A 27,298-nucleotide genomic window follows, 5' to 3' on the forward strand; every position below is an offset into this window, starting at 1 on the left:
AGATGAAGAAAAAGAAGCCAAGCAAGGGTAAGTGGCTTGTCCAAGGCCCATGCTAAGAATTGAGGGAGCTGGGGTTCTAACTCCAGAGCTCTGATTCTTCTTAGTCTTGAGCTCTATTTTCTCTTCTGAATGAATGTTTGTAGTGAGGTCATTGAGTCCTTAGAAAGCACTGTGTCATGGGAAAAATGGAGCAGGTCTCAAAAACAGTAAGTTGGCAAATTCTTGGCACTAAGAGTGTTGTTCTAAATGATCAGAAAGTGAGTTTTGTCTTACCATGCCATGTCACTAGACACTGCTCATTTTTGTCTTTGAAGGAGCCAGTATAGTCACTGACAAAGTTTTAATAACTTTGGATTATGTAACACTTCACAATTGACTTTACGAAGTACTTCATTTTTGTCTTTATGGGTTATGTTGTAAATTCTCTGAATTCATGCTTCACTTATTTTCTCAAAGTCACAGCCTTCTTAAATTTTACATTATGATTTTTGTGAGATCATTCACTTGAGAGGTCTGTTCTGTAGGCTTTGGCTAAATTAGCCTGAAGTTCTTAGATTTTGCTAGAAAACTATCTCCCAAATTAATATTCTCAAAGCACGTTAGCCAAAAATTGATTTTATTTTACTTGCTATTGAGTTACTCAGATTATGCTGCAAAATTAAATAAGGTTTTAAAATTATGATCTGTATTACTAGAATTCCCTAACCAATAAAAAATTTGATTATTTCTTGCTTGACTTTACCGTTGTCCCCTAACCACTTACAAAGGAATGTTGAAGCACTTTGATTTTAATAAATCTATTAACATAAAAAGGTGAATATGTATTTATTTGTTTCAATTTCATCTGTTATTTATTTTGTCCATAGTTTAATCTATGGATGAGATGTGTAATTCTGAGGTTTTGTTGACCTGTTTGTTCATTTTAAAATGAAAACTCTGAAGCTTATTATAAATAAATGGAAATTTAGGCAGGAACAGAAGGAACACCAAATGGGAGTCTTTCAAGTGGTGTCCTCAGGGATATTATGTGCAAGTTAGGTTATCCTAGGTGAGCAGAATATAGCAGAATTTGTGACTTGGCAGGATCTTAATATAAAGAATATCTGTAATTCACACTTGAGTAAATAGTGTATTACATATACTATTTAATACCATGTATATTATATACACTAAATATTATCTATCTATCTATCTATCTATCTATCTATCTATCTATATATCTATATAGTATATAGCATAAAACCACAGAATTTTGAACTGGAGTAGACTTTGAAAAATAATGCAGTCCCAACTTCATCATTTACAGAAGAAAGGTTTGAGATTTAAAGCAGTGGTCAACAATGCAAAAAATACTCTTTTTTTTTTGAGGGAGGGCAGAAGTATGATGAAAAATCAATGTCTGCATTTCAAGTCCAGTATTTTTTTCCACCAATCCAACTTGTTTCTTAAAAGAGCATATAAAGGTATGTAAAAATATATATTTTTCTACACGTAGAAACATTTGTCAATCTGCAACATTTATTTGTACCAGGCAGGATTAGAGAGCATTACATTATAGTTATCAGGTCCTTTGAGGTCAAAGAGTTTGGCTTAAGTAGGAAAAAGCTATGGAGTGTGCTTAATATATATGTGCCTAAGATGTGAACTTGTAAAATGAAAATAAAAATATTGATTTGTGGTTGGGATTCTGGTGAGTGATCACCTCGTGTGTAACTGACTAGGAAACCACAGAGCTTTCTGTCTGGTATCCTCTTGTCATTCACAGCTTCATCTCTTTTCAAACTCAATGCCAATATTGCTCAAAGCTGAGTGACATTTTTCAAGAAAAAAGGGTTCAGGACTCTTCAATATTAACTTAAAAACAATTTTAGTAAAATGTGTCATTTTATGCAAAATATAAAATCAGAGGAGTGACATCAGCAAGATGGCAGAGTAGGAAACCCTTAAACCTCCTTCCTCCCACAAACACACTGATTCAGCAACAGTTCATGGAAAAATTCCCTTTGTGAGAAATCAGAAAGTAATTGAAAGGCTCTGATGAACAGACATCAACATAGAGAATCAAGAAAAAAATGAAAAATTAGGCAAAGATGTTCCAAAAAAAGGAACAAGATAAAAATCCAGAAACTGACTCTAATGAAATAGAGTTATATGATTTACCTGACAGGGATCTAAAGTTAAGTCTCATAAACATACTCACCAACATTAAAAGAAAGATGAATGAACAAATGATAATTTCAACAGAGATATTAAATATAAAATAAAATACTAAATAAATATAAAATAAAATACTAAACACTGGAGCTGAAGAACATAATAACTGAATGGTAAAATTAGCTAAAGGGGCTCAAGAGGAGACTAGATCAATTAGAAGAAAGGCTCAGTGAACTTAAAGGCAGGTCACTGGAAATAATTCAGTCTGAGGAGCAAAAAGAAAACAACAATAAAAAAAGGTTAGAAGCTTAATGGAATTATAAGAAACCACACTGACAATATGTGCATTGTGAGAGTTCTAGAAGAACTATAAAGAAATAACGAGAAAGTGTTATTATCTTTCATTATTCAAAGAAATAATAGATGAAAACTTCCTAATTCTAAGGAAGGAAATAGACATCCACATCTAAGAAACCTAAAGAACATCTAAATATGATAAACCCAAAGAATCCACACTGAGACACATAATCAAATTGCCCAAAGTCAAAGACAAGATGAATTTTGAAAGCAGCAAGAGAATGACTTTTCACATAAAATGGGACACTCATAAGACTGAGCAGATTTTTCATCAGAAAGCTTGCAGGCCAGAAGTGAGTGGAATGATATATTCAAAATGTTAAAAGGAAGAAAAAAAAACTGCCAAGGAAGAATACCATATCTGGAAAAACTCTCTTTTATTTTATTTTATTTTTTATTGGAGTATAGTTGCTTTACAATGTTGTGTTAGTTTCTGCTGTACAGCAAAGTAATTTAGTTATACGTATACATATATCCCTTGTTTTTTAGATTTCTTTCCCATTTAGATCACCACAGAGCATTGAGTAGAGTTCCCTGGGCTATACAGTAGGTTCTCATTAGTTATCTATTTTATACATAGTAGTGTATATACCTTCTTTTGAAAATGAAGGAGAGATAAGACTTTCCCAGATAAATGAAAGTTGAGGGAGTTTGTCACTACCAGACCTTCCTTATAAGAAATGATAAAAGAGTTCTCCAAGTTGAAATGAAAGGATACTAAACAGTAGCATGATAGCATAAGAAAGATAAAACTTCTTGGTAAATGTAAATGTATAAACATATAAAGAATACTGTATTACTGTAACAGTTGTGGGTAAATCATTTTTAATTCTAGCATAAGAATTAAAAGACATAATTATTTAAAAAATAGCTATAACTAAAACTACGTTAAAAGTTGTACAACATGAATAGATGTAAATTGCGACAATAATAACCACAGTATGGTATGTGATTGAACTTAGGTTGTTATCGTACTAAAATACAATGCTATATCCATAAAAAATTATGTAAGCCACAAGGTCTAAAGAAGTTACATTTAAAAAAATGGAAAGGAATCAAAACAGATCAACACAAAATATCAACAAAACACAAAAGAAGACAGCAAGAGGGAAAAAGACAAGAAAAAGAACCACAAGATTAAAAGAAAACAACTAAAAAATGGTAACAGCAGTTCTTTACCAATAATTACTTTAAATGTAAATGGATTAAACTCCTCACTCAAAAGATAAAGTAGCTAAATAGATAAATAAAAAACATGACCAAAGTATATGTTGTACATTAAAAAAAAAAAAAAAAAACTCCCTTTAGATTTATTTAAGGATGCACATTGGTTGAAAGCAAAGGGATGGAAAAAGATATTCATGAAAATGTTAACAAAAAGAGAGCAAAATAGGCTATAGTTATATAAGACAGAATAGACTTTAAGTCAAAACTGTCATAAAGTCTAAAGGTCATTATATAATAATAAAAAGAGTCAATTCAACAGGAAAATGGAACAATTATAAATATATATGCATCCAATATCAGAGCACCTAAAAATATAAAGGAAATCTTGACAGAACTTAAGGGAGAAATAGACAGCAGTACAATAATAGTAGGAGACTTTAATACTCACTTTTAGTAATGGATACAACATACTGACAGAAGATCAATAAGGAAACAGACAATTTTCATGACACTATAGGTCAATGGGCATAATACATATATACAAAATATTCCACCCAACAGCAACAGAATATATATTTTTCCCAAGTGCTCATAAATCTTTCTCCAGGATAGATCTCATGTTAGGTAACAAAATGTCTTAACAAATTCAAGAAGACTGAAATCATTTTAAGCTTTTTTCTTACCACAATGGTACAAAGCTAGAAATCAACAACAGAAAGACAACTGCAAAACTCACAAGTATGTGAGAATTAAACATTACACTCTTAAGCTATCATTGAGTCAAAGAAGATATCAGAAAAGGAAGTTAGAAAATACCTCAAGAAAAACAGGAAAAAAACCACAATATACCAAAAATTATGAAAAGTAGCAAAAGCTGTACCAATAAGGAAATTCATTGCAATAAGGACCTACATTTAAAATAAAGAAAAATCTCAAGTAAACAACTTAACATTACACCTAAAGGAACTAGAAAAAGAAGAACAAACTAAGAACAAAGCAGAACAGAAATAACAAATATTAGAGAAGAAATAAATCAAAAAGACAGTAGAAAAGCAACAGAAAAAAACAACAAAAGAAGAGTTGTTGTTTTGAAAAGATAAACAAAACTGACAAACCCTTAGCTAGACTAAAGAGAAAAAGAGAGAAAACTAAAATAAATAAAATCAGAAATAAAAGAAGAGACATTACAACTGATGTCACAGAAAGAAAAAGGATCATAAAATAATACTTTTAACAACTATATGCAAAAAACTGGATAACCTAAAAGAAATGGATAAATTCCTAGAAACACACAACCTACCAAGACTAAATCATGAAGAAATAGCAAGTCTGGGGCTTCCCTGGTGGCGCAGTGGTTGAGAGTCTGCCTGCTGATGCAGGGGACACGGGTTCGTGCCCTCGTCCAGGAAGATCCCACATGCCGCGGAGCGGCTGGGCCCATGACCCATGGCCGCTGGGCCTGCACGTCTGGAGCACAAGATCTGGACGCGGGAGAGGCCACAACAGTGAGAGGCCCGCGTACGGAAAAAAAAAAAAAAAAAAAAAAAAAAGAAATAGCAAGTCTGAATAGGCTTATTACTTGTCAGAAGATTGAACTAGTAATCAAAAATGTTCTAGCAAAGAAAAAGCCAGGACCAGATGTCTTCACTGGTAAATTCTACCAAACATTTAAAGAAAGATTAACATCAATCTCAAACTCTTCCAAAAACCTGAAAAGAGGGAACATTTCCAAACTTGTTTTATGAGGCTAGCATTATCCTGATATGAAATCCAGACACAGACATCACAAGAAAAGAAAACTACAAGCTAATATTGTTGTTAAACATAGATGCAAAAATCCTCAATGAAATACTAGCAAATGAAATTCAAAGACATTATAAAAGGAACATACACCATGAACAAGTGGGATTTAACCCTAGGATGCAAAAATGGTTCAACATATGAAAATCAGTTAATGTGATTTACCACATTAACAGAATAAAGGATAAAAATCAGGTCATCTCAATAGAAAAAAAACACATTTGTCAAAATTCAATGCCTTTTCATGATAAAAATATTCAATGAAGCAGAAAAAAAAGAAAGAAATTACTTCAACATAATAAAGGCCATATTTAATAAGACCATAGCTAACATCATATTCAACAGTGAAAAACTGAAAGATTTTCCTCTATGGTCAGAAATAAGACAAGGATTCCCACTCTTGCCATTTCTCTTTGTTCATAGTACTAGAAGTTTTTGCCAGAGCAACTAGACAAGAAAAGGAAGTAAAAAAGAATCCAAAACAGAAAGAAAGAAGTAAAATTGCCTGTGTTTCCAGACACCATGATCTTATATATAGAAAACTCTAAAGAGTCAACAAAAGAAACAGTAACAAAAAGTATTAGAACTAAAAAGTAAATTCACTAAAGTTCCAGGATACAAAATAAACATAAAAAATTAGTTGCTCTTTATTCACTAACTATGTACTATATAAAAAGAAAATGAGGAAAATAATCCCATTTAAAATAGCACCAAAAAGCATAAAATACCTAGGAATAAACTTACATAAGGAAATAAAAGACATATATACTGACAACTACAAAACACTGATGAAAGAAATTAAAACAGACACAAAAATGGAAGGGCATCAGTGTTCATGGATTGCAAGACTTTATATTGTTAAAGGGTCCGTATTACCAAAAACAGTCCATAGATTCAAGGCAATCCCTGTCAAAATCCCAATGGCATTTTTTTTTCAGAAAAAGAATAAACAACACTTAAATTCACATGGGACTACAAAAGATTATGAACAACCAAATCAATCTTGAGAAAGAACAAAGATGGAGGCATCACACTTCCTGATTTCAAATAATACTACAAAGACACAGTAATCAAAACAGTATGGTACTGGCATAAAGACAGACATGTAGACCAATGGAACAGAATAGACAGCCTAGAATTAAAACTATCCATCTACAGATCTTTGACAGGGTACACAATAAGGAAAGGATACAGTCTTCAACAAATTGTGCTGGGAAAACTGAATGAATATCTACATGCCAAGGAATAAAACTGGACTCTTGTCTCATACCATAAACAGAAATCAATTCAAAATCAACTAAAGACTTAGACATGAGATCTGAAACTATAAAACTCCTAGAAGAAAACAGAGGGGAAACCTTCAAGACATGGCCTTTTCAATGATTTCATGACTATAACACCAAAACTACAGGCAATAAAAACAAGAATAGATGAGTGGGACTACATCCAACTAAAAAGCTTCTGCATAGCAAAGGAAACAATCAATGGAGTGAAAAGGCATCCTACGAAATGAGAGGAAACATATGCAAACAATATATCTGATAAAGGGTTAATCTTCAAAATATATAAGGTACTTCTACAACTCAATAGGAAAAAACTAATAGCCCAATTAAAAATGAACTAAAGGTTTGTATAGGCATTTCTCCAAAGAGAACATTCACATTCACAGGGGAAACTGGTATATGGAAGAATGTTCAAGGTCACTAATCATCAGAAAAACACATATCAAAACCACAATGTGGTATCAACTCACACCTGTTAGAATGGCTCCTGAAACCACATACAAGGCCCTGTGTTCCTGTCCTTTGAAGTAAAAGGCTTTTGCTTTAGTCTCCTAGGTTTCCCCTGAGTCTCAAAATGCTGGCTCAAGAGTTAGTAATTAAGGGCTTCCCTGGTGGCACAGTGGTTGAGAATCTGCCTGCAAATGTAGTGGATATGGGTTCGAGCCCTGGTCTGGGAAGATCCCACATGCTGTGGAGCAACTAGGCCCATGAGCCACAACTACTGAGCCTGCGCATCTGGAGCCTGTGCTCCACAATAAAAGAGGCCATGATAGTGAGAGGCCCACGCACCATGAAGAAGAGTAGCCCCTGCTTGCCACAACTAGAGAAAGCCCTCACACAGAGACGAAGACCCAACACAGCAAAAATAAACAAATAAATTAATAAACTCCTACCCCCAACATCTTCTTTAAAAAAAGAAAAAAAAAAGAGTTAGTAATTAGGAAATGTGAAGATGTAAAAACAAAGACCACTCATTGGGTTGGGAAACTGGAAAAATTTAGATTATAAACCAGCCACACAACAGAGTCACCAAACTCCCAGTTCCATGAAAGACAGAGATAAAAGTCTGACACACATTCCTAAGTTGTTTTTATAGGGAGCAGATCCCTGCCAGCTGAAAACTGCTGACTGCAAGCACACAGACTCCAGACTGGCTGAAACCAGAAGATTGGTGATGCTTGAAAATTCATCTTGATGCCAACCAACCTGAGAATTGTGCACAAACTGATCATGCCCCCTGAAGCTCCCTCCCTCACACTGCCTTTAAAACTTTTGTCTCCTAACAGGCAACTTGGAGATGCTCTTAGGACATTAGTCGGCCACCTTCCCAGGTTGCTGACCTCCTGAATAAAGCAACTTTTCCTTTTCCACCAACACTTGTCTCTCAAGTATTGGTCTTTCCAGTGGTGAGCAGCTGAACTTGTGTTTGGTACTGGCCTTTGCTGGATATATATCTACACATATATAGATCTGTATATTACATATGTATCTATATACATGACACATGTTGTTGAGAATGTGGGGAAATTAGAACCCATGTACACTATTCGGGGGAATGCACACTGGTGCAGCTGCTGTAGAAAATGATATGGAGCAACCCATTTCTGGGTATTTATTCAAAAATATTGAAATAATTCCTTTGTACATTTTTGTAATGAGATTAAATAATTAAGGTGAGGTAGATATGATGGTGAGTATAAGCCAGTGTTCTTGAATAAAAGAAACTATGATTCAATTCATGGAGAACTTTTCAAAACTAGAAACACACACTAATGGAAGAATTTAAAAGAGATCCTAAGGGTATGAGAACAAATCTGGAATGGGGGAAGACTGAAAGACAGGCCCTCCCAGATTTCAGACAGTCAGAGTTTTTGCAAGAATAGCAAAAAATAGATGCAGAGCTGATAAAGAGATGGGTCAGAGCAAAAAAATGGAAAAGCAGTTGGTGTAGAAAGAGAATCTGTATTGTTGAGTAGGAGACAGTTTGTGCTGTACTACAAAGTGAGACTGAGTCCACAATGGGTTGCTGGCTAAGAAAGTCAGCCCTCATGTGGGAATAAATTAAAAGTGGTTCTTATATTTGCAAGGAATGAGAAATAATTCTCATTAAGTTGGTCTGCATCTGATATTTTGTTGACTTGTGGGCAGGTGCCATTTATGTCAGATGAATGAATGAAAGACTTACAACAGTGAATTTTAGAATGTTGCAATGAAACCTTGATGTCTTTATTATTTTTCTTATGTTTGTCAGAAATGTGCTTATTTAAAGGACTCTGCTTACCATAGAGTGATTCTGTTTTCAAGATTGAATGGACAGAAAATGAGGACAGACTAGGGATTAATTTTTTTTTCATCATTTACAGAACACAAGAGGGTTGAATGTTTTCATCTTTCTTGATTTTTTTCACTAATGTGTTTCAATTTATTTTTGACTAAATTGTATCCATCTAACATGTGTCTTGGAAGAACTCAGAAAGCCTGACAAGCATACTCTAACGTGTATCATAAACAATTTACTGAAGTGTCATTACCTTTCTAAACTGATAATGAGCTATGACGAGTAACATAAGACATCAAAATATTCTACAGAAAGAGAAACATTGATAATTTAGGTGAATTTTTCATTTATTCTTCAGGAATCTATCACAACTTCTAAAAGATAATTCTGTTTTTGTCTTAGACTATTAATCTAACAATAACTTTTTTGGCTAAGATATTTTCATGGCTGATGATTGACAGGACTTTTTATAAAAGTGTATGTATTTGTAGCAAATTAGTTATTGAATATGCAAATCAATGTTTTGAACATACATAAAGCAATAATACTTATTTGCTTTACCAAAGTGTTCTTGTTTTCTCAAGGGATTCATTTAAAATTTTTAAAATTATTAAACTCTTCTACTATGTTAAAATTAAAAATTAAAATATTTGTTTAGATTCTTGGAACCAGTCACTATTATGGACTGAATATTTACATCCCCTTAAAATTCATATGTTAAAATCCTAGCCCCCCAATATGTTGGTATTAGGAGGTGGGGGCCTTTGGGAAATGATTAGGTCATGAAGGTGGAGTCATAATTAATAGAATTAGTGCCCTTATAGAAAAGACTCCAGAGAACTTTCTTGTTCCTTCTGCCAGTGTGAGGACACAGGTAGAAGACACCTGTCTATGAACCAGGAAATAAGCTCTCATCAAATTTCAGTTAACTAGCACTTTGATCTTGGACTTCCCAGCCTTCATAACTGTGAAAAATAGATGTTGTTTAAGCCACCCAGTCTATGGTATTTTGTTATAGCAGCCCAAATGGACTAAGTCAGTCTTTGATTCTTCAAAAATTCCAATCCTCTAAAAGAGTACATGCTGTCATATATTTTGTTTTTAATATTAGTTATTGACTTGAATGGGAAAAAAAAAAGTAGCATCTTTCCAGAACACATTTTATGTTATCAGTTTCTGTAGAAAGAGAAAAAAAAAATCCTCTAATGGATTAATAATAATACTTATTTACTTGCAATATTATTTTATTTGCTTTTATATTTAGCAAGGAGAGCAGTTGGTAATATTGTAACTTGGTCTGTGTTTATTAGGGATTAAGGCTTGGTGTCCTTAAGCAACTTGAACCCAAAAGCAGGAGTCCATGTACTGAAAAGTATAAGTAATTAAAGCACTACCAAGGAAAGTGTTTTCCTACCTCCAGAGAGGGAGGATTTACTCTTGGACCATGGAAGTTATCACCATTATGGTCATTAGGGGACACAGAGTTTTTCATACTTCAGGCAAAACATTGAATATGTCTGTTTCATTCTCTCCTCACATACTGAGATCTGTGTGTTTTTGTTAAAGGAAGCATTAAACCTGTTCGTACATACACATTGGATTAGGAACTTTTTTCATGTGGAGGGGCTCTGGCCAGTACAGAAAAACACTACTGGAAACTTGGAGTCAGGAGAATAATTTTAGCTTAGCATTTATTGGCTAGAGGAATCATCTGTTGTTATCTTCCTTAGTGTTTTATACTGCAATCCTGTTGTTTTTACTTTTCTGAGTACTGACAACCCACTGAGCTTAAACAAAAGCTCTGAATCAGAACACAATAATTACATGATATTCAGAGGGGCTACATTGCACACAAATTCAGAAAGTTAGCTTTCCTTTCTTTTTTTTCTGATTTATCATATGATTTCTAAGTATTACATGGATATATTTTATAGTCTATTCAATAATATAAGTATATATCACATACGCACTCACTTGCACACATACATACAGTTACAATGACACAGTAATTCTCAAGAAAAAAAGTAAAAATCAATAAGGGGCTGACATAAAATCTTTCAAATATAGCTTATTTAACAAGGAGGTGAAACCTGCTTAGAGTTGGCTGTTCCTTTTAATTTCAATTTAACTTTAATGGTCCACACAATGAATTCCCTCTAAATTTGATTGCAACAAATATCTTGTTGCTTTATATCACAGGACACATTTAAGTTTTTGGTAAGACAATCCTTTAGTAAATTCCAATCTTCTCAATGTTTTAGGAAAAAAAGTGTGTAGATTATAGTCAAAACTCTACTTTGACACTCTGTCCTCCCCTAGATTATAACCTCTCTCTCTATTAACTAGCTTCCAGTAAAAGTAATCTAAAATAACTTCTGCTTCTTCTATTCCATTTATTCTTACTCAAAACATATTTTCCCCATTGTATATTCTTTCTTCTTTTGTCATAGATTAATTGTTCATACATGTGTAGGTTTATTACTGGGCTCTCAGTTCTGTTCCATTGATCTATGTATCTGCTTTTCTGGCAATAACATACTGTTTTGATTACTAGAGCTTTATAATTTAGTTTGAAATAAGGGCCTGTGATACCTCCAGCTTAGTGTTTTTTTTTAAAATCAGGATTTCTTTGACTATTTGGGGTCTTTTGTGGTTCCATATAAATTAAAATTTTTTGTTTCATATATGTGAGAAATATCCTTGGGATTTTAATAGGGATTGTGCTGAATTTGTAGATTCCTTTAGGTAATATGGACATGTTAACAATGTTAATTCTTCCAATCTATAAGCATGAGACATCTTTCCATTTATTTGTGCCCTCAATTTCTTTCAACAATGTCTTACAGTTTTCAGTGTACTGGCTAAATTTATTGCTAGGTATTGTATTATTTTTGTTGTGATTGTAAATGGGATTGATTTCTTAATTTATCTTTCTGCTAGCTCATTGTTAACATGTAGAAATGCAACCAACTTTTGTTTATTGATTTTGTACCCTTTGACTTTACTATATTTGTTTATTACTTCTGATAGTTTTTTGGTCAGCTTTCTATATATCAAATCATGTCATGTACAAATAGTGACAATTTTATATATTCCTTTCTGATTTAAGTGCCTTTTTTCTTTTTCTTGCCTAATTGCTCTGGCTAGGACATGCAATGCTGTATTGAATAAATGTGGCAAGAGTGTACACCTTTGTTTTGTTCCTAATTTTAAGATAGCTTTCAATTTTTCACAGTTGAGAATGTTGTTAGCTGTGATATATGTTTGCCCTTTATTATGTTAAGGTACTTTTATATACATTTTATTGAGAATTTTTATCGTAAGTGGGCATTGAATCTTGTTGAATGATTTTTCTGCATTTATTGAGATGATCATATGCTTATTATCCTCCATTTTACTAATGTGGTGTATGATATTGACTGCTTTTTTTATGTTGAAACCTGCTTGCATCCCTGGAATAAATACAACTTGATCATAGTGTATGATACTTTTAAAGTATTGTTGTATTTGGTTTGCTTACATTTTGTTGAGGATTTTAGAGCCTACATTCATCAGAGATATTGGCATGTAATTTTCTTTTTTGTGCTTTGTTCTTGCCTGGTTTTGATGTCAGGTGATGTTGGCTTCCTAAAATAAGTTAGGAAGCATTCATTCAAGTTTTTGGAAGAGTTTGAGGAAGGTAGATATAAATTCTTTGCATGTTTGGTAGAATTCATCTATAAAGCTATTAAGTTCTAAAGTTTTGTATTTTGGGAAGTTTTTGGTTATTGTTTCAATTATCTTACTAGTAATGGATTCATCCATTTATATTTTCTATTTCTTTATGATTCCATCTTGGAAGGTTTTATGATACTAAGAATTTGTCCATTTCTTATAGGCTGCCCAATTTTTTGGCATATAGTTGTTCATAGTATTCTCTTATAATCCTTTGTATTTCTGTGTATCTGTTGTACTTTCTTCTCTTTCATTTCTGATTTTATTTAGAGTCTTCTTTTTTTTTTTTCTTAGTGAGTCTAACTAAAGATTTGTCAACTTTGTTTATCTTTCCAAAGAACAAGCTCTTAATTTCATTGATCTTTTCAATGGTCTTTTTAGTCTCTGTTTCTTTTATATGCACTCTCATCTTTATTTTTCCATTCCTTCTACTGACTTTGGGCTTTGTTCTTTTTCTAGTTCCTTTTAGTAAGACTGTTTACTTTAGATATATCTTATTTCTTGAGATAGGCCTGTATTGATGTATTGATATAAACTTCCCTCTTGTACTACTTTTGTTGTATCACATAGATTTTGATATGTTGTATTTTCATTTTCTTTTGTCTTCTGGTAATTTGTGATTCCTCCTTTGATTTTTTTGTTGATCCACAATAGTTTAGTATCATGTTGTTCAGTCTCCCCATGTTTCTGATTTTTTCAGCTTTCTTCTTATACTTGATTTCTAGTTTCACAACATTGTGATAATAAAAGATGTTTGATATGATTTCAATCTTCTTAATATCATTGAGATTTGTTTTGTGTCCTATCATATGGTCTATCCTTGAGAAAGTTCCATGTGCACTTAAGGAAAATGTGTATTCTGCTGCATTTGGATAGAATGTTCTGTACAGATCTATCAAATCCATCTGGTCTAATGTTTCATTTAAGACCATTATTTCCTTGTTGACCTTCTGTCTGGATGATCTATCCATTGATGTAATTGGAGTGATAAATTCCCCTACTATTATTATCAATTTCTCTCATTAGGTTTGTTAATAATTTCTTCACATATTTTGGTGTTCCTATGTTAGGTGCATATATAATAATAAGTGTTATGTCTTCTTGATCAATTTTCCCCTTTATAATTCTATAGCATTCATCTTTGTCTGTTACCCTTGTTGACTTGAAGTCTATTTTTTTCTGATATGAGTGTGGCTACACCTACTTTCTTTTGGCTGCCATTTTCCATCCTTTCATTTTGAGCTTATGTTTGTCTTCAGAGCTGAGGTGAGTCTCCTGAAGGCAGCATACAATCAGTCTTGTTTTTTAATCTACTGAGTCACTCTGTGTCTTTTGACTGATGAATTCAATCCATTTCTATTTAGGGTGATTACTGATAGATGAGGACTTATTACTGCCATTTGATCTTTTGTTTTCTGTTTGCTTTATATCTCCATTGTTTCTTATTACTTGGTCTTCTGTCTGTTGTTTTGGTTTTGTGGTTTTTTATGATGATTTTCTCTGTTTCCTCTTTTTTATGTTAATGTCTCTGCTCTAAATTTATGTTTTGCGGTTACCATGAGGTTTGTATAAAACATTGTATAGATAAAATAGTCCTTTTTCTGCTGATAGCATCTTATCTTCATTTACCTTTAGAGGTTCTGTCTATTTTCTCTTTCCCTTTTGTGTTTTTGTTTTCCAGATTTTCCCTTTTTATTTTGTAAGTTTGTTACCAAGTTGAAGTAGCTATAGTTATTTTTTCTTTCTTTTATCATTTAAACTTTATGGTATAATAAAGTGTTTATAAACCTATTCTGATATAGAGTTGCAATTTTCTTATTCTTATTGTCTATTTATCACCTTATTCATTGTTTTATGTACTTCTGACTTTTTGTTTCTGGTAGCAGAGCTCCTTTCAACATTTCTTTTAAGGCAGGACTAGAGTTGATGAGCTCCCTCAGCTTTTGTTAGTCTGGAAAAGCCTTTATTTCTCCTTCATATCTGAAGGACAACCCTGCTGGATAGAGTATTCTTGGAAGACAGGTTTTATTTTTCAGTATTTTGAGAATGTCATTATGCTCCCTCCTGGCCTGTAGTGTTTCTGCTGAGAAACCTGCTGATAACTTAATGGGGGTTCCTTTGTAGGTTTACCATCCCTTTTTCCCTGGCTGCTTTTAAAATTCTTCCTTTGACATATTTACTTTTGACAATTTTAATATAGTCTGTCTTGGGAGAGGTCTTTTTGCATTTCAGTAACTAGGCATTCTCTTAGCTTCATGGACTTGTATATCCAGTTTGTTTCCCAGGTTTAGAAAGTTCTCAGGTATTATTTGCTTAAATTAACTCTCTGCTCCCTTCCCCCTCTCTTCTCCTCTGGGACACCCATTACCGTAATGTTGCTCTTCCTAAAAGACTCAGATATGTTTCATAGAATTTCCTCATTTTATTTTATACCTTGATTCTTTTCACTCTTCTACTTGTATCATTCTAGATTTCTATCTTCAAGCTCATTAATTCTCTCTTTCATATGGTCTGCTCTGTTTCTAATGTTTTCTAATGCATTCTTCATCTTGTTTGTCAATGTCTTCAGTTTCAGAATTTCTGTCTGTTTCTTTTATAGAATTTCAATCTCTTTGGTAAAGGATTAATTTTGTTCATTAATTTTATCCCTGAGCATACTGAACTGCTTTCTGAGTTGTCTTGTAGCTCATTGCTTTACTTCATGACAAATATTTTGAAATCTCTATCAAATTGCAATATTCCATGTCACTAAGTTTGGTTTATGGAGAATAGTAATTTTCTTTTTGTGGTACAGTGTTACTGTGGTTCTTCATGGTGCTTGATGATTTGTTCCTCAGCTCATGCATTTGAAGCCTCTCTCTACTTGATTCTATTGATTCAATAGGTGAGAAATTAGAGTTCTTTTTTGTTGTTGCAGTAGGCGTTGATATAGCATAAGTTTTCAGTTTCTCTCACCTGAGCCGCTTCTGGTCATACTTGAGAGTCAGCAATTTTCACCCTCCATGGCCTCTGCCAAAGGTGTATTCCTGTGCCCTTGTTACCACCACTTGTGTTTCTAGGGTCATTGGTGACTTGCTGCTGTCAATGTCATTGTCATTGCCACCTGGGGTCCAGGATGGTGGGCTCTTCCTCTGTGTCTGGGATCGTCACAGGCTCTACTGCCTCAGTGGGAAGAAAGGTAGGGAAGCTGGGCACCTCTGCCATGCTCAGTGTTAAGTTTGCAGGCTCTGCCACTGTGGGTGGGGTGGGGCTGGATTTGGAGATGTCTCTGTAGCTGGGGGGATGGCGTCCCTGGCCCTGCTGCTGCTGCTTCTCTTTTGCCTATGGCTGGGGGCCTGGGTCACGTGTGCCACCTTCCCTGCTTCTGCTGGATTCTCTGCAGCTGCAGGCTCAGCTGCCATGGCTAGAGGACCAGGATTGAAGGCACTGCCTCTGCCATTCCCCTGGTTCTGCCTCCTCTGTGTGTTCCAGTCCACGCTCCTTTAGATGGACAGATGTGAGGAATTCTCCAGCATCCTGGTTTGTTGGACAGAAGCACCTTTGTTGAGTTGTGGATAGTTTACTAGTTGTAGATTGAAGGGGAGAGACAAAGAGAGAATCTCACTATACTGTGTTGCTGACATCACTCAAGGCCCATATTTCAAATGAATTATTCTATGTCACAATGTCCTGCTGATATAGATGATGTGCAGCAGGAATGTAATGACACAAAGGACTGATGAATTAGTTATATTTGCAAGCCAGTTGTTAAATATTTGAAAATTATCCCTGCCAAAAGTAACAACTACCAAAATGAACTTGTCATCTGTTCCTGTAAACAATCTTGTGATTTCCACATGAATTCTCTGCTTACATAAGCCAACCTGGTCATTCAAATTCTGAAGTTTTCTATCTTTGTATCTATAATTATTCACAAATACCATGGTTTCGGCAGTCATCCTCTCACTCTTATTGCACTGCATCATTTCTTGTTTAATTATTCCTATTGACTAACTTTACTAATTCTTGACATGTAGTCTAAACCTTTTCCTATATTTCAGTTGCTACCTGAGTGAAAACTACATGTCACTCCTTGTTCAAACTTCTTAAATGGTTCCTCCAGGCACCAGACTATAAATATACACTCTTTTGTATTTTATTCAGGATCCATTATGCTCAGACTGCGTGATGAATTTTCCAACATCAAGCCTTCCTCCTGATCAATTCACATTAAAATCCATGTCTCCCCCGTAATAAATTACTTCTACTCCCACTCTCCCTTTCCTAGGCCTTCCCATTACTAAGCCAGTGTGTGATGTTTTGTCTGCCTGCAATGACAGTCTATGTATTTTGTATCTGGTGGACACTTGATCATCCCTCAGATCTCTACCTAACTACAAACTCCCTTACTCCCGCAAGGAGATCAGAAGCCTTCCTTTTCTGTTTTTCTATATTGGCTCTGTATTTTGTTTGTATTTCTATTAGAGTAAATACCTATCTGTATTAGAGATACTTGTGTTTCTCCTTGAGTCTTAAGAACCTGCTTTTAATTAATGTATGCTCACAAAAATTAAATTCTATATGAAAACCCACCTTTTATTTGGGAAAATATAATAGTTATGAAATGAGATCAATCCAAATATAAATGACTAAAGATAAATTTATGTAAAATTTTAGAATCTTTTAATCCATTTTTTAACTATTCATTCAGAAGATGTTTATTGAGAACTTACTATGTAACAGAAACTATCCTTGCCTTGGGAGGATAGAAAGGTAAACAAAACAGATATTTTCTAATCTTATTGATCTTATAGGCTGGTTTATCTAGGAAAATGTCAATAAAATGTATTAATATAATAGAAAAAGGCTCATAAGTCTGTTTAATGATCAATAAATATACTGCTAATGGAGTAAAGCTGAATCTAAAGTAAATTCCATATGCTTACAGATATATAATTTCCTTATTTTGTTCAAGGCATATGTGTCACATCAACTATGCAAGAGACTTTTGTCCTTTATGTATATTTGTTGTGATTTTTTTAAGTTTACTTATAATGAAATCATAATAGTTATCAAATAGTGAGTAGATTTATACCCAATTCAGATTACTTGTGAGAATTTTAAATAATAGCATTTTATATTTCCAAAAATATAAAAATAGTATGTTCAAATATGTAGAGTACAATGATAAATACAGTAGGAGAAAATATCCATAAATGGTACACTTATGGTACATTAAGCTATTGGTACACTTAACAAGCAACATCACATTTTTAAAGTAATGGCCTATAATAACAAAGTAGAACCAAATAATCAATACCATTTAAGTCAGCATGCAAGCTCTCATCCTAAAATACAGGTTAATAATGACAACAATGAGCTAATTACCTAAATGGAGATTTAGCGAGTAGGCTGGCATAAGCACAGAACTCAGTAGAGAGTGTTCTTATACATGGGAACCCTTTGTGAAGCAGAGACTGGGGGATGGAGTTCCAGTTCCATTTCTTGAATAATATTTTATGTGCGGATATATGAGCCAACTCCTCATATATCCAGAGAAATCACTAGCATAGGGGTGAAGAAAAGCACACACACTTAATTTTACCATGAAATATAATGCATGCATATAGCCATAAGATGGGAAAGCAGCTTGACACTGGAGTAATTCTATGTAATGAGAACAATACACTTTTAGTACACTTTGGCAGAATGGATGAAGATATATATGGTAGTAGAATGCAAAAAAAAGTGTTTTGAAACCATGTAGATAATCCCGCTAACCAGGAAACTTCTAAAGTTTTCCCACTTTTCCTTTTCATAAAATGACATAAAGAATATATTTTACATCATCAACAGAAATACCTGGTTTGCTTCATGAAGATCTGGAAGTCCACCAATAAAGACAGCCCCTGATTCTGGCTGGCGTTTTCCTGGTACATAACCAATAGATATGCTTGCTTTTATAGTCTTCCCTAGAATAGTCAGTTCCGCTTTACATGGATCCAATTCTTGCCTGAAACCATTTAGATGAGAAATTTATCCTTTTAACATGTGTTGTAAAAACATCTGTTTGACCAATTAATTACGCTATTAATAAAAGAAGAAAGACTTAAGTACATAGATCATCTCACCATAAAACCAACAAAGCCAGAAGTAGATTAATGTATTCTAAATTAGAAATCCTTAATGATTTTAGCACATAAATATAAAGTTAAACTTTAATAAAACAAACTGTAGCAATCACCTAATGAAATAAACAAATCCTGATAATAAACAGATGTTTCTCAAAAATGACTAAAACAATGTTAGAGCATAATATTCTACTTCAGTGTTTTACATTGTTAAATTTTCTCTGTGAGTGAAAATTATTGAAAAGGATAAGGTTTAGATATGGTTATCTGGTGTATTATATATCTTTAGGTTGAAAATAGTAATACAGCAGAGAGTCATTAGTTGTGGAAATATAAATCATAGCAAGAAGTATAGCAAGTAAAATTTAAAAAGATAAATTAACTAAATATAACTTAATTAGGAGATTTTCAGCAATAATTTTTATGTGCCCATTTTTTAGAAAGATGAGAAAAAATGCTTCAACGTGTAGATATGCATGTCTCATTCACTCTAGCCATCTGTTTAACTAATCATCTAATCCAGGTATTAGAAACAGTGGCCCACAGGCCAAATCTTGCCTGCCACCTCTTTATAAATAAAGTTTAATTGGAACAGAACTACACATTTCTTTACATATAATCTAAGGCTGCTTTCATGGCAGAGTTGATAGTTGCAACAAAAACTCTGAGACATGAAGACCCAAAAATATTTATTATCTAACACATTATAGAAAAATTTGGTAGATCCACTGTCTAGTCAATTTATTTGTTTACCTACCCAGCAAGTAACCTTAATTATAATCCTTCTCAAGATACTCATCTTGTAAGACACCCATGTAACATTCACCTATGTCATCCTATATTATGAATATGTGACATTCTGCCTCTCCTTTTATCTATCTTTATTAAAGTAAAGTTGATTTACAACATCATGTAAGTTTCAGGTGTACAAAACAGCGACTCAACATCTTTATAGATTATACTTCATTTAAAGTCATGACAAAATAATGGTTATATTTCCCTGTTCTGTACAGTACTCTTCTGTAGCCTATCCATTTAATATATGGTAATTTGTACCTCTCAGTCCCCTACCTCTATCCTGACTCTCCCCACCATGGTCCTCCTCACTGGTAACCACCAGTCTGTTCTCTGTACCGGTGAGTCTGTTTCTGTTTTGCTATATTCATTTGTTTTATGTTTTAGATTCCACATGTAAGTGATAACATAGAGTATTTGTCTCTCTCTGATTGACTTATTTCATGTCTCTCTCTGATTGACTTATTTCAGTAAGCATGATACCTTCTAAGACTATCCATGTTGTTAACAAATGGCAGAGTTTCATTTCTTAAAATTGGGGTTTAGTTGATTTACAGTATTATATTAGTTTCAAGTGTACTACATAGTGATTCAAAATTTTTTAGGTAATAATCCATTTACAGTTATAAATTATGGAAGCAACCTAAGTATCCATCAACAGATGAATGAATAAAGAAGATGTGGTATTTGTATATTTACATAAAGTTTTAATTGAATTATGCATGATGCAATGGGTAAAGGGTAAATTTCTATGAACTACCATATTGTGTGATCATACTCAAGTTAGCCCTACCTAGGTCAAGAGGTAAAAACTTACTCTTAAGAATCCCCACTCCAACTCCAGTACACTTTATCACACACCCTCCAACTTCATTCAACATTATGCTTTCCATAGTCATCTTTGTCACTGAATTTAATAGCAGTTTGTTCTTTTTCAACATATTTTATATTGATATTTTACAAATTATTTATTCCAGTGTTGGTGTACATTTTGGTGCTATCATGAATATTGATGCTATAAACATGCTTGTATATATTGTTCAGTGCAATATATATGAATTTCTGTTGAGGATTTAACAAAAATCACTTAGAGTTCTCTATATTTGGGATATATGCTCTGTTGGTGTTGCGAACATTTTATTTTTCTTTTCAGTGTCTCACATTTTTACTTTCTTAATAGTGTCTTAATGATCAAAATCTCTTAATTTTAATGTATGGCAATTGATCAAACTTTTATATAATGATTCATATTTTGTTGTTATGTTGTTCCTTTACTATGTCATTTTTGAAAATATTATTTTACTACTGGTGCTTAGCTCTACAATCCACTAGGGATTGTTTTTTTATATAGTCTCAGGTATGTATCAATCATAAATCGTGTTCACATATATATGGGTCTGTTTCTAGACTCTCTATTCTGTTCCACTGGTCAATTTTTCTATCTTTGTATACATATATCACTGTCTTAAACCTTACTCTAAAAATATAGTATTTAATACCCAGTAGAGTATGTAAGTACTCCTACTTGTTTTTTCCCCCCAATATTGTTTTTAGCGATAGGTGTTTGTGTGTGTGTGTTTGTGTGTGTGTTCCTGGGCTCTCTATTTTATTGGTCTAAATTTCTAACCCTGTACAAATACCACACTGTGAAATATTATTTATATAAATAATATGTATATATTTCTCATATATATATATATATATATATATATATATATATGAGAGAGACCATCCTTCAAATTTCCTCTCTAGTACTGCTCTTGAAAAATGTTGGTTTCAAGATTATGCTGTCCTTACATTCTTTCAGAAAGTTTATGCAAAATTCTTTCACATATGACAGATTTTACTAGTACAGCCACCTGGGCTTGGAGAGTTTTTTTGAGGTAAGTATTAAATATGGATTTAATGTATTTAATAAATGTAGCTATCTATGTATTATGTCCAATTTTTTAAGTTGTGTTTTTTTCTAGGATTTTTAAATTTAATCTAAATTTTGAAAATAATTAGCATAAAATATTTCATAATTTCTTTTTATATTTTTATTGCTGTCAGAACTCTAATGACAGCTCTCTTTCTTGTGATGTTGGCTATTTTTGTCTTTTCCCATTTTATTTGCTTTGTAGGTCAATATTGGTAGGGAGTAGTACATTTCAAGGAATGCTTTTGGTATTGTTGATGGTGACCAGTCTCTGTTTTCCACTTTGTTAACCTCTGCTCTTTTCTTTAGGATGTTCTTCCTTTAACTTTCCTTTGAGCTTAATTTACTCTCTTGTTTCTAGGGGTTTTAATCTAATATATGCTCTTAAGATTGTAAATTTTCCCTTTAAGAATAGATTTAGTTATATTCAACAATTTCTATTTTTCATTATCATCTTTTCAAAATGTTTTCTAATTTATTTTGTGATGTTTTTCTTTGGTCCAAGAATTATTCAAAATTGCACTGCAAGTTTACAAATATACAGGGATTATCTCATTATTTTTTACATTATCAAATTTTAAATTTTATTTAAATCAAGCTTGTTGAATATTCTCTATTTATTTTTCAGTCTTTGAAGTGTATTGACTTAGACTGCATAGCTCAGGATGTGGTCAATTTTAGTAATGATTTCATGATCTTAGAAAGTCTGTAGTTAATTACAGAGTTCCATATATGTGAATATGGTCAGGTTTTATACAACACACAAACATACACACATTTAGCTCGTTTTGTAGTGAATATAGAATAAAAACAATGACATAATTGAATCAGGCCTATGATGCATGTACTTTTTTCCTAAGAAATCTATTTACAGAGATTTTTTTTTGCACCCTTCTGTTTATACCATGATATAAAGTTAATAACATAAGACCAGGTGTAGCCAGGCAGCCAATTTAAGGCTTTGATAAAGTTTTGAATTAAAAAAAAATCAATGATGTTCTCTATATTAAGAACATGGGAGAAAAATGTGTTGAACATTTTTAGAACCCACTTGATATTCTTGGATTCTGTATTTAGAAGCAAACAAGAAGCTTTCTGTGTTAATTATTTCTTACAATTAAACTGTTAAAAATATCTTTGGGAGGATATAGCTTCCAGGAAGTTATTCATTAAATGATAAAATTAAAAAGCACAGCTACTTTTATTCCAATCAATCTCTAAATTTTAATGTTTGGAAAAATAACTTGTACTGTTTCATGATATTAGAATAGCAATAATAATTATTCACTAATATTTTGTTAATGAACTCATTTCCCATATTTCATGAAGCAAATGATACCCATTAAGATTTCAAATATATTTATTTGCCCTTTGATTGTAATAACTGAAAGAGTAACTATAAAATAGTGTATATAAACTCACTTTTTTTCCTGACTACAGAGCAACATAAGTTCATTATAAAAAATTAGAAAAAAAAGAAATTTATCCAATGTAATTGTTAAAGACAAGAAAACAGGCCCAAAGTGGAGTCACTAATGTGAAGCCCTCATGTCATCAAACCAAGTCTTTTTTTAAAAATTATTTTTATTTATTTATTTTTGAATTTTTAAAATTTATTTTTTATCTAGCTGGTTCTTATTAGTTATCTATTTTATACATATTAGTGTATATATGTCAATCCCAATCTCCCAATTCATCTCACCACCACTGACCCCCGCCCAGACCCGCTTTCCCCCCTTGGTGTCCATACATTTGTTCTCTACATCTGTGTCTCTATTTCTGCCTTGCAAACCGGTTCATCTGTACCATTTTTCTAGATTCCACATATATGAATTAATATGCAATATTTGCTTTTCTCTTTCTGACTTACTTCACTCTGTATGACAGTCTCTAGGTACATCCACGTCTCTACAAATGACCCAATTTCAGTCTTTTTTATCGCTGAGTAATATTCCATTGTATATATGTACCACATCTTCTTTGTCCATTTATCTGTCGATGGGCATTTAGGTTGTTTCCATGACCTAGCTATTGTGAATAGTGCTGCAATGAACATTGGGGGTGCATATGTCTTTTTGAATTATGGTTTTATCTGAGTATATGCCCAGTAGTAGGATTGCTGGATCATATGGTAATTCTATTTTTACTTTTTAAGGAATCTCCATACTGTTCTCCATAGTGTCTGTATCAGTTTATATTCCCACCAGCAGTGCAAGAGGGTTCCCTTTCCTCACACCCTCTCCAGCATTTTTTGTTTGTAGATTTTCTGATGATGTCCATTCTAGCCAGTGTGAGGTGATACCTCATTGTAGTTTTGATTTGTATTTCTTTAATAATTAGTGATGTTGAGCAGCTTTTCATGTGCCTCTTGGCCATCTGTATGTCTTCTTTGGAGAAATGTTTATTTAGGTCTTCTGCCCATTTTTTGATTGGGTTGTTTGTTTTTTTAATAGTGAGTTGCATGACCTATTTATATATTTTGGATATTAATCCTTTGTCTGTTGATTCATTTGCAAATATTTTCTCCCATTCTGAGGGTTGTATTTTTGTCTTGTTTATACTTTCCTTTGCTGTGCAAAAGCTTTTAAGTTTCATTAGGTCCCATTTGTTTATTTTTTTTAAGGCTGCGTTGTTCCTTTGCTTATTGATGAACATATAAAAGTCAGAAGTTTTTGATATTATAAAATGTCAAAATAATGAACATTCCTGTGTGAACATGTTTGAATATATATGCTTTGTCTCAGTTAACTTCACTCAGAATGGGACTTCTGCATCAAAGAGTTTATGCCCTTATGCTTTTTGTGGATGTTGCTACACTGTACCAATTTATGTTTGTTCATGCAGGAAATACTTATTGAGCATCTTTATGTTTAAGCACTATGCTGGGGGCTAGCAAAAAGACTTATGAAATTTTGTGAGTGAAGGGACTTGACCTGCCTTTTGTGAATTCTAACAGTCCAGAGAGGGAATAGATATTCAAGAATCATACTCTGCATGTAGAATTACAACTCTGACAAGTGCCAAGGAGAGGGAAATGGTACCATGAGAGCATATTTTAGGGAGGATTTGATCTCATCATGGAGATTAGAGGTTTATTTAGGGATGTTTCAGCTGATATCTGAAGGATGAGTAGGTATTAACCAGATAGGGACGTTGGGGGGAGATTTCTGAGCATAAGGAATAGCAAAATACCCTATAAGAGGAAAGCATATGCTGTGTTGGAGGAACTGGCCAGGAAGGTGAGGCTGTTGGGGGAGCATGTCATTATAATGGAGCTGCAAGTGTGGGTAGGAGCTCGATCGTGCAGGCTTATGTTTAAGGTTTCAGATTTTAAGAGGAATAGAAAACCATTGAAATTTTTTTGTTGAAGGTGAGTGTGTGCAACATACCCAATTTCCTTTTCAACTTATTGTTTTGCTGCCGAGTGGAGAATACACTGTGGGGAGAAAGAGTGGAAGCGAGGAAACTAGTTAAGAGACTTTTGTAGAAATTGGGCATATGTGGCTTGGACCAGGGTATGGTGGTCATTTTGGTGGAAAGATGTGAACAGATTCTAGAGGTATGTAGGCAGTATCATTGTTAGCACTGGTGGTGGGTTGAGGGTGAGGGTGAGGGAGAAATAGCTGTCAGTGATGGTGATTCCTAAGTTTCTGGCTCCTATGGTTTGTTAGATAGGGTTTTTTAGATATGATGTTAATATTTATCCTAATTTGTCTTTTGATATTTGTTGGTTCTTAATGAATGCTATGTCATATTAAGTCTCCTGTTTTGAGTGTACAAAGCATTTGGACTGAAAATGACTGTTGTATGTTATCAGATGACTTTTTTTTTAACATCTTTATTGGAGTATAATTGCTTTACAATGGTGTGTTAGTTTCTGCTTTACAACAAAGTGCATCAGTTATACATATACATATGTTCCCATATCTCCTCCCTCTTGTGTCTCCCTCCCTCCCACCCTCCCTATCCCACCCCTTTAGGTGGTCACAAACGATCTAGCTGATCTCCCTGTGCCATGCGGCTGCTTCCCTCTAGCTATCCATCCTACGTTTGATAGTGTATATATGTCCATGTCACTCTCTCACTTCATCAAAACTTACCCTTCCCCCTACACATATCCTCAAGTCCATGCTCTAGTAGGTCTGTGTTTTATTCCCATCCTACCCCTAGGCTCTTCATGACATTTTATTTTTCTCAAATTCCATATATATGTGTTAGCATACGGTATTTGTTTTTCTCCTTCTGACTTACTTCACTCTGTATGACAGACTCCAGGTCCATCCACCTCACTACAAATAACTCAGTTTCATTTCTTTTTATGTGTGTCCAGTAGTGGGATTGCTGGGTCGTATGGTAGTTATATTTGTAGATTTTAAGGAACCTCCATACTGTTCTCCATAGTGGCTGTATCAATTTACATTCCCACCAACAGTGCAAGAGTGTTCCCTTTTCTCCACACCCTCTCCAGCATTTATTATTTCTAGAGTTTTTGATGATGGCCAATCTGACCGGTGTGAGATGATATCTCATTGTCGTTTTGATTTGCATTTCTCTAATGATTAATGATGTTGAGCATTCTTTCATGTGTTTGTTGGCGATCTGTATATCTTCTTTGGAGAAATGTCTATTTAGTTCTTCTGCCCATTTTTGGATTGGGTTGTTTGTTTTTTTGTTATTGAGCTGCAAGAGTTGCTTATAAATTTTGGATATTAATCCTTTGTCAGTTGCTTCATTTGCAAATATTTTCTCCCATTCTGAGGGTTGTCTTTTGGTCTTGTTTATGGTATCCTTTGCTGTGCAAAAGCTTTTAAGTTTCATTAGGTCCCATTTGTTTATTTTTGTTTTTATTTCCATTTCTCCAGGAGATGGGTCAAAAAGGATCTTGCTGTGATTTATGTCATAGAGTGTTCTGCCTATGTTTTCCTCTAAGAGTTTGATAGTGTCTGGCCTTACATGTAGGTCTTTAACCCATTTTGAGTTTATTCTTGTGTGTGGGGTTAGGGAGTGTTCTAATTTCCTACTTTTACATGTAGCTGTCCAGTTTTCCCAGAACCACTTATTGAAGAGACTGTCTTTTCTCCACGGTATATCCTTGCCTCCTTTATCAAAGATAAGGTGACCATATGTGTGTGGGTTTATCTCTGGGATTTCTATCCTGTTCCATTGATCTGTATTTCTGTTTTTGTGCCAGTACCATACTGTCTTGATTACTGTAGCCTTGTAGTATAATCTGAAGTCAGGGAGCCTGATTCCTCCAGCTCCATTTTTCGTTCTCAAGATTGCTTTGGCTATTCGGGGTCTTTTGTGTTTCCATACAAATTGTGAAATTTTTTTTCCTAGTTCTGTAAAAAATGCCAGTGGTAGTTTGATAGGGATTGCATTGAATCTGTAGATTGCTTTGGGTAGTAGAGTCATTTTCACAATGTTGATTCTTGCAGTCCAAGAACATGGTATATCTCTCCATCTATTGGTTTCATCTTTAATTTCTTTCATCAGCGTCTTATCATTTTCTGCATACAGGTCTTTTGTTTCCTTAGGTAGGTTTATTCCTAGATATTTTATTCTTTTTGTTGCAATGGTAAATGGGAGTGTTTTCTTAATTTCACTCTCAGATTTTTCATCATTAGTGTATAAGAATGCCAGAGATGTCTGTGCATTCAGTTGGTATCCTGCTGCTTCACCAAATTCATTGAGTAGCGCCACTAGTTTTCTGGTAGCATCC

General features: G+C 33.6%; 1 protein-coding gene across 2 annotated transcripts in view; it reads right to left on the bottom strand.

The window, feature by feature from the left end:
• EYS (eyes shut homolog) overlaps positions 1-27,298 on the bottom strand; it is a 1,767,714-nt gene that overhangs the window by 660,839 nt on the left and 1,079,577 nt on the right. For both annotated transcript variants that reach the window (XM_024133056.1, XM_024133057.1), the window contains exon 27: positions 18,595-18,745. In XM_024133056.1, the coding sequence (XP_023988824.1) occupies positions 18,595-18,745 (151 nt within the window). The remainder of the gene's footprint in view (positions 1-18,594; positions 18,746-27,298) is intronic.

Source organism: Physeter macrocephalus, chromosome 10, assembly GCF_002837175.3.
Source record: "Physeter macrocephalus isolate SW-GA chromosome 10, ASM283717v5, whole genome shotgun sequence".
Classification (NCBI taxonomy): Eukaryota; Metazoa; Chordata; class Mammalia; order Artiodactyla; family Physeteridae; genus Physeter; species Physeter macrocephalus.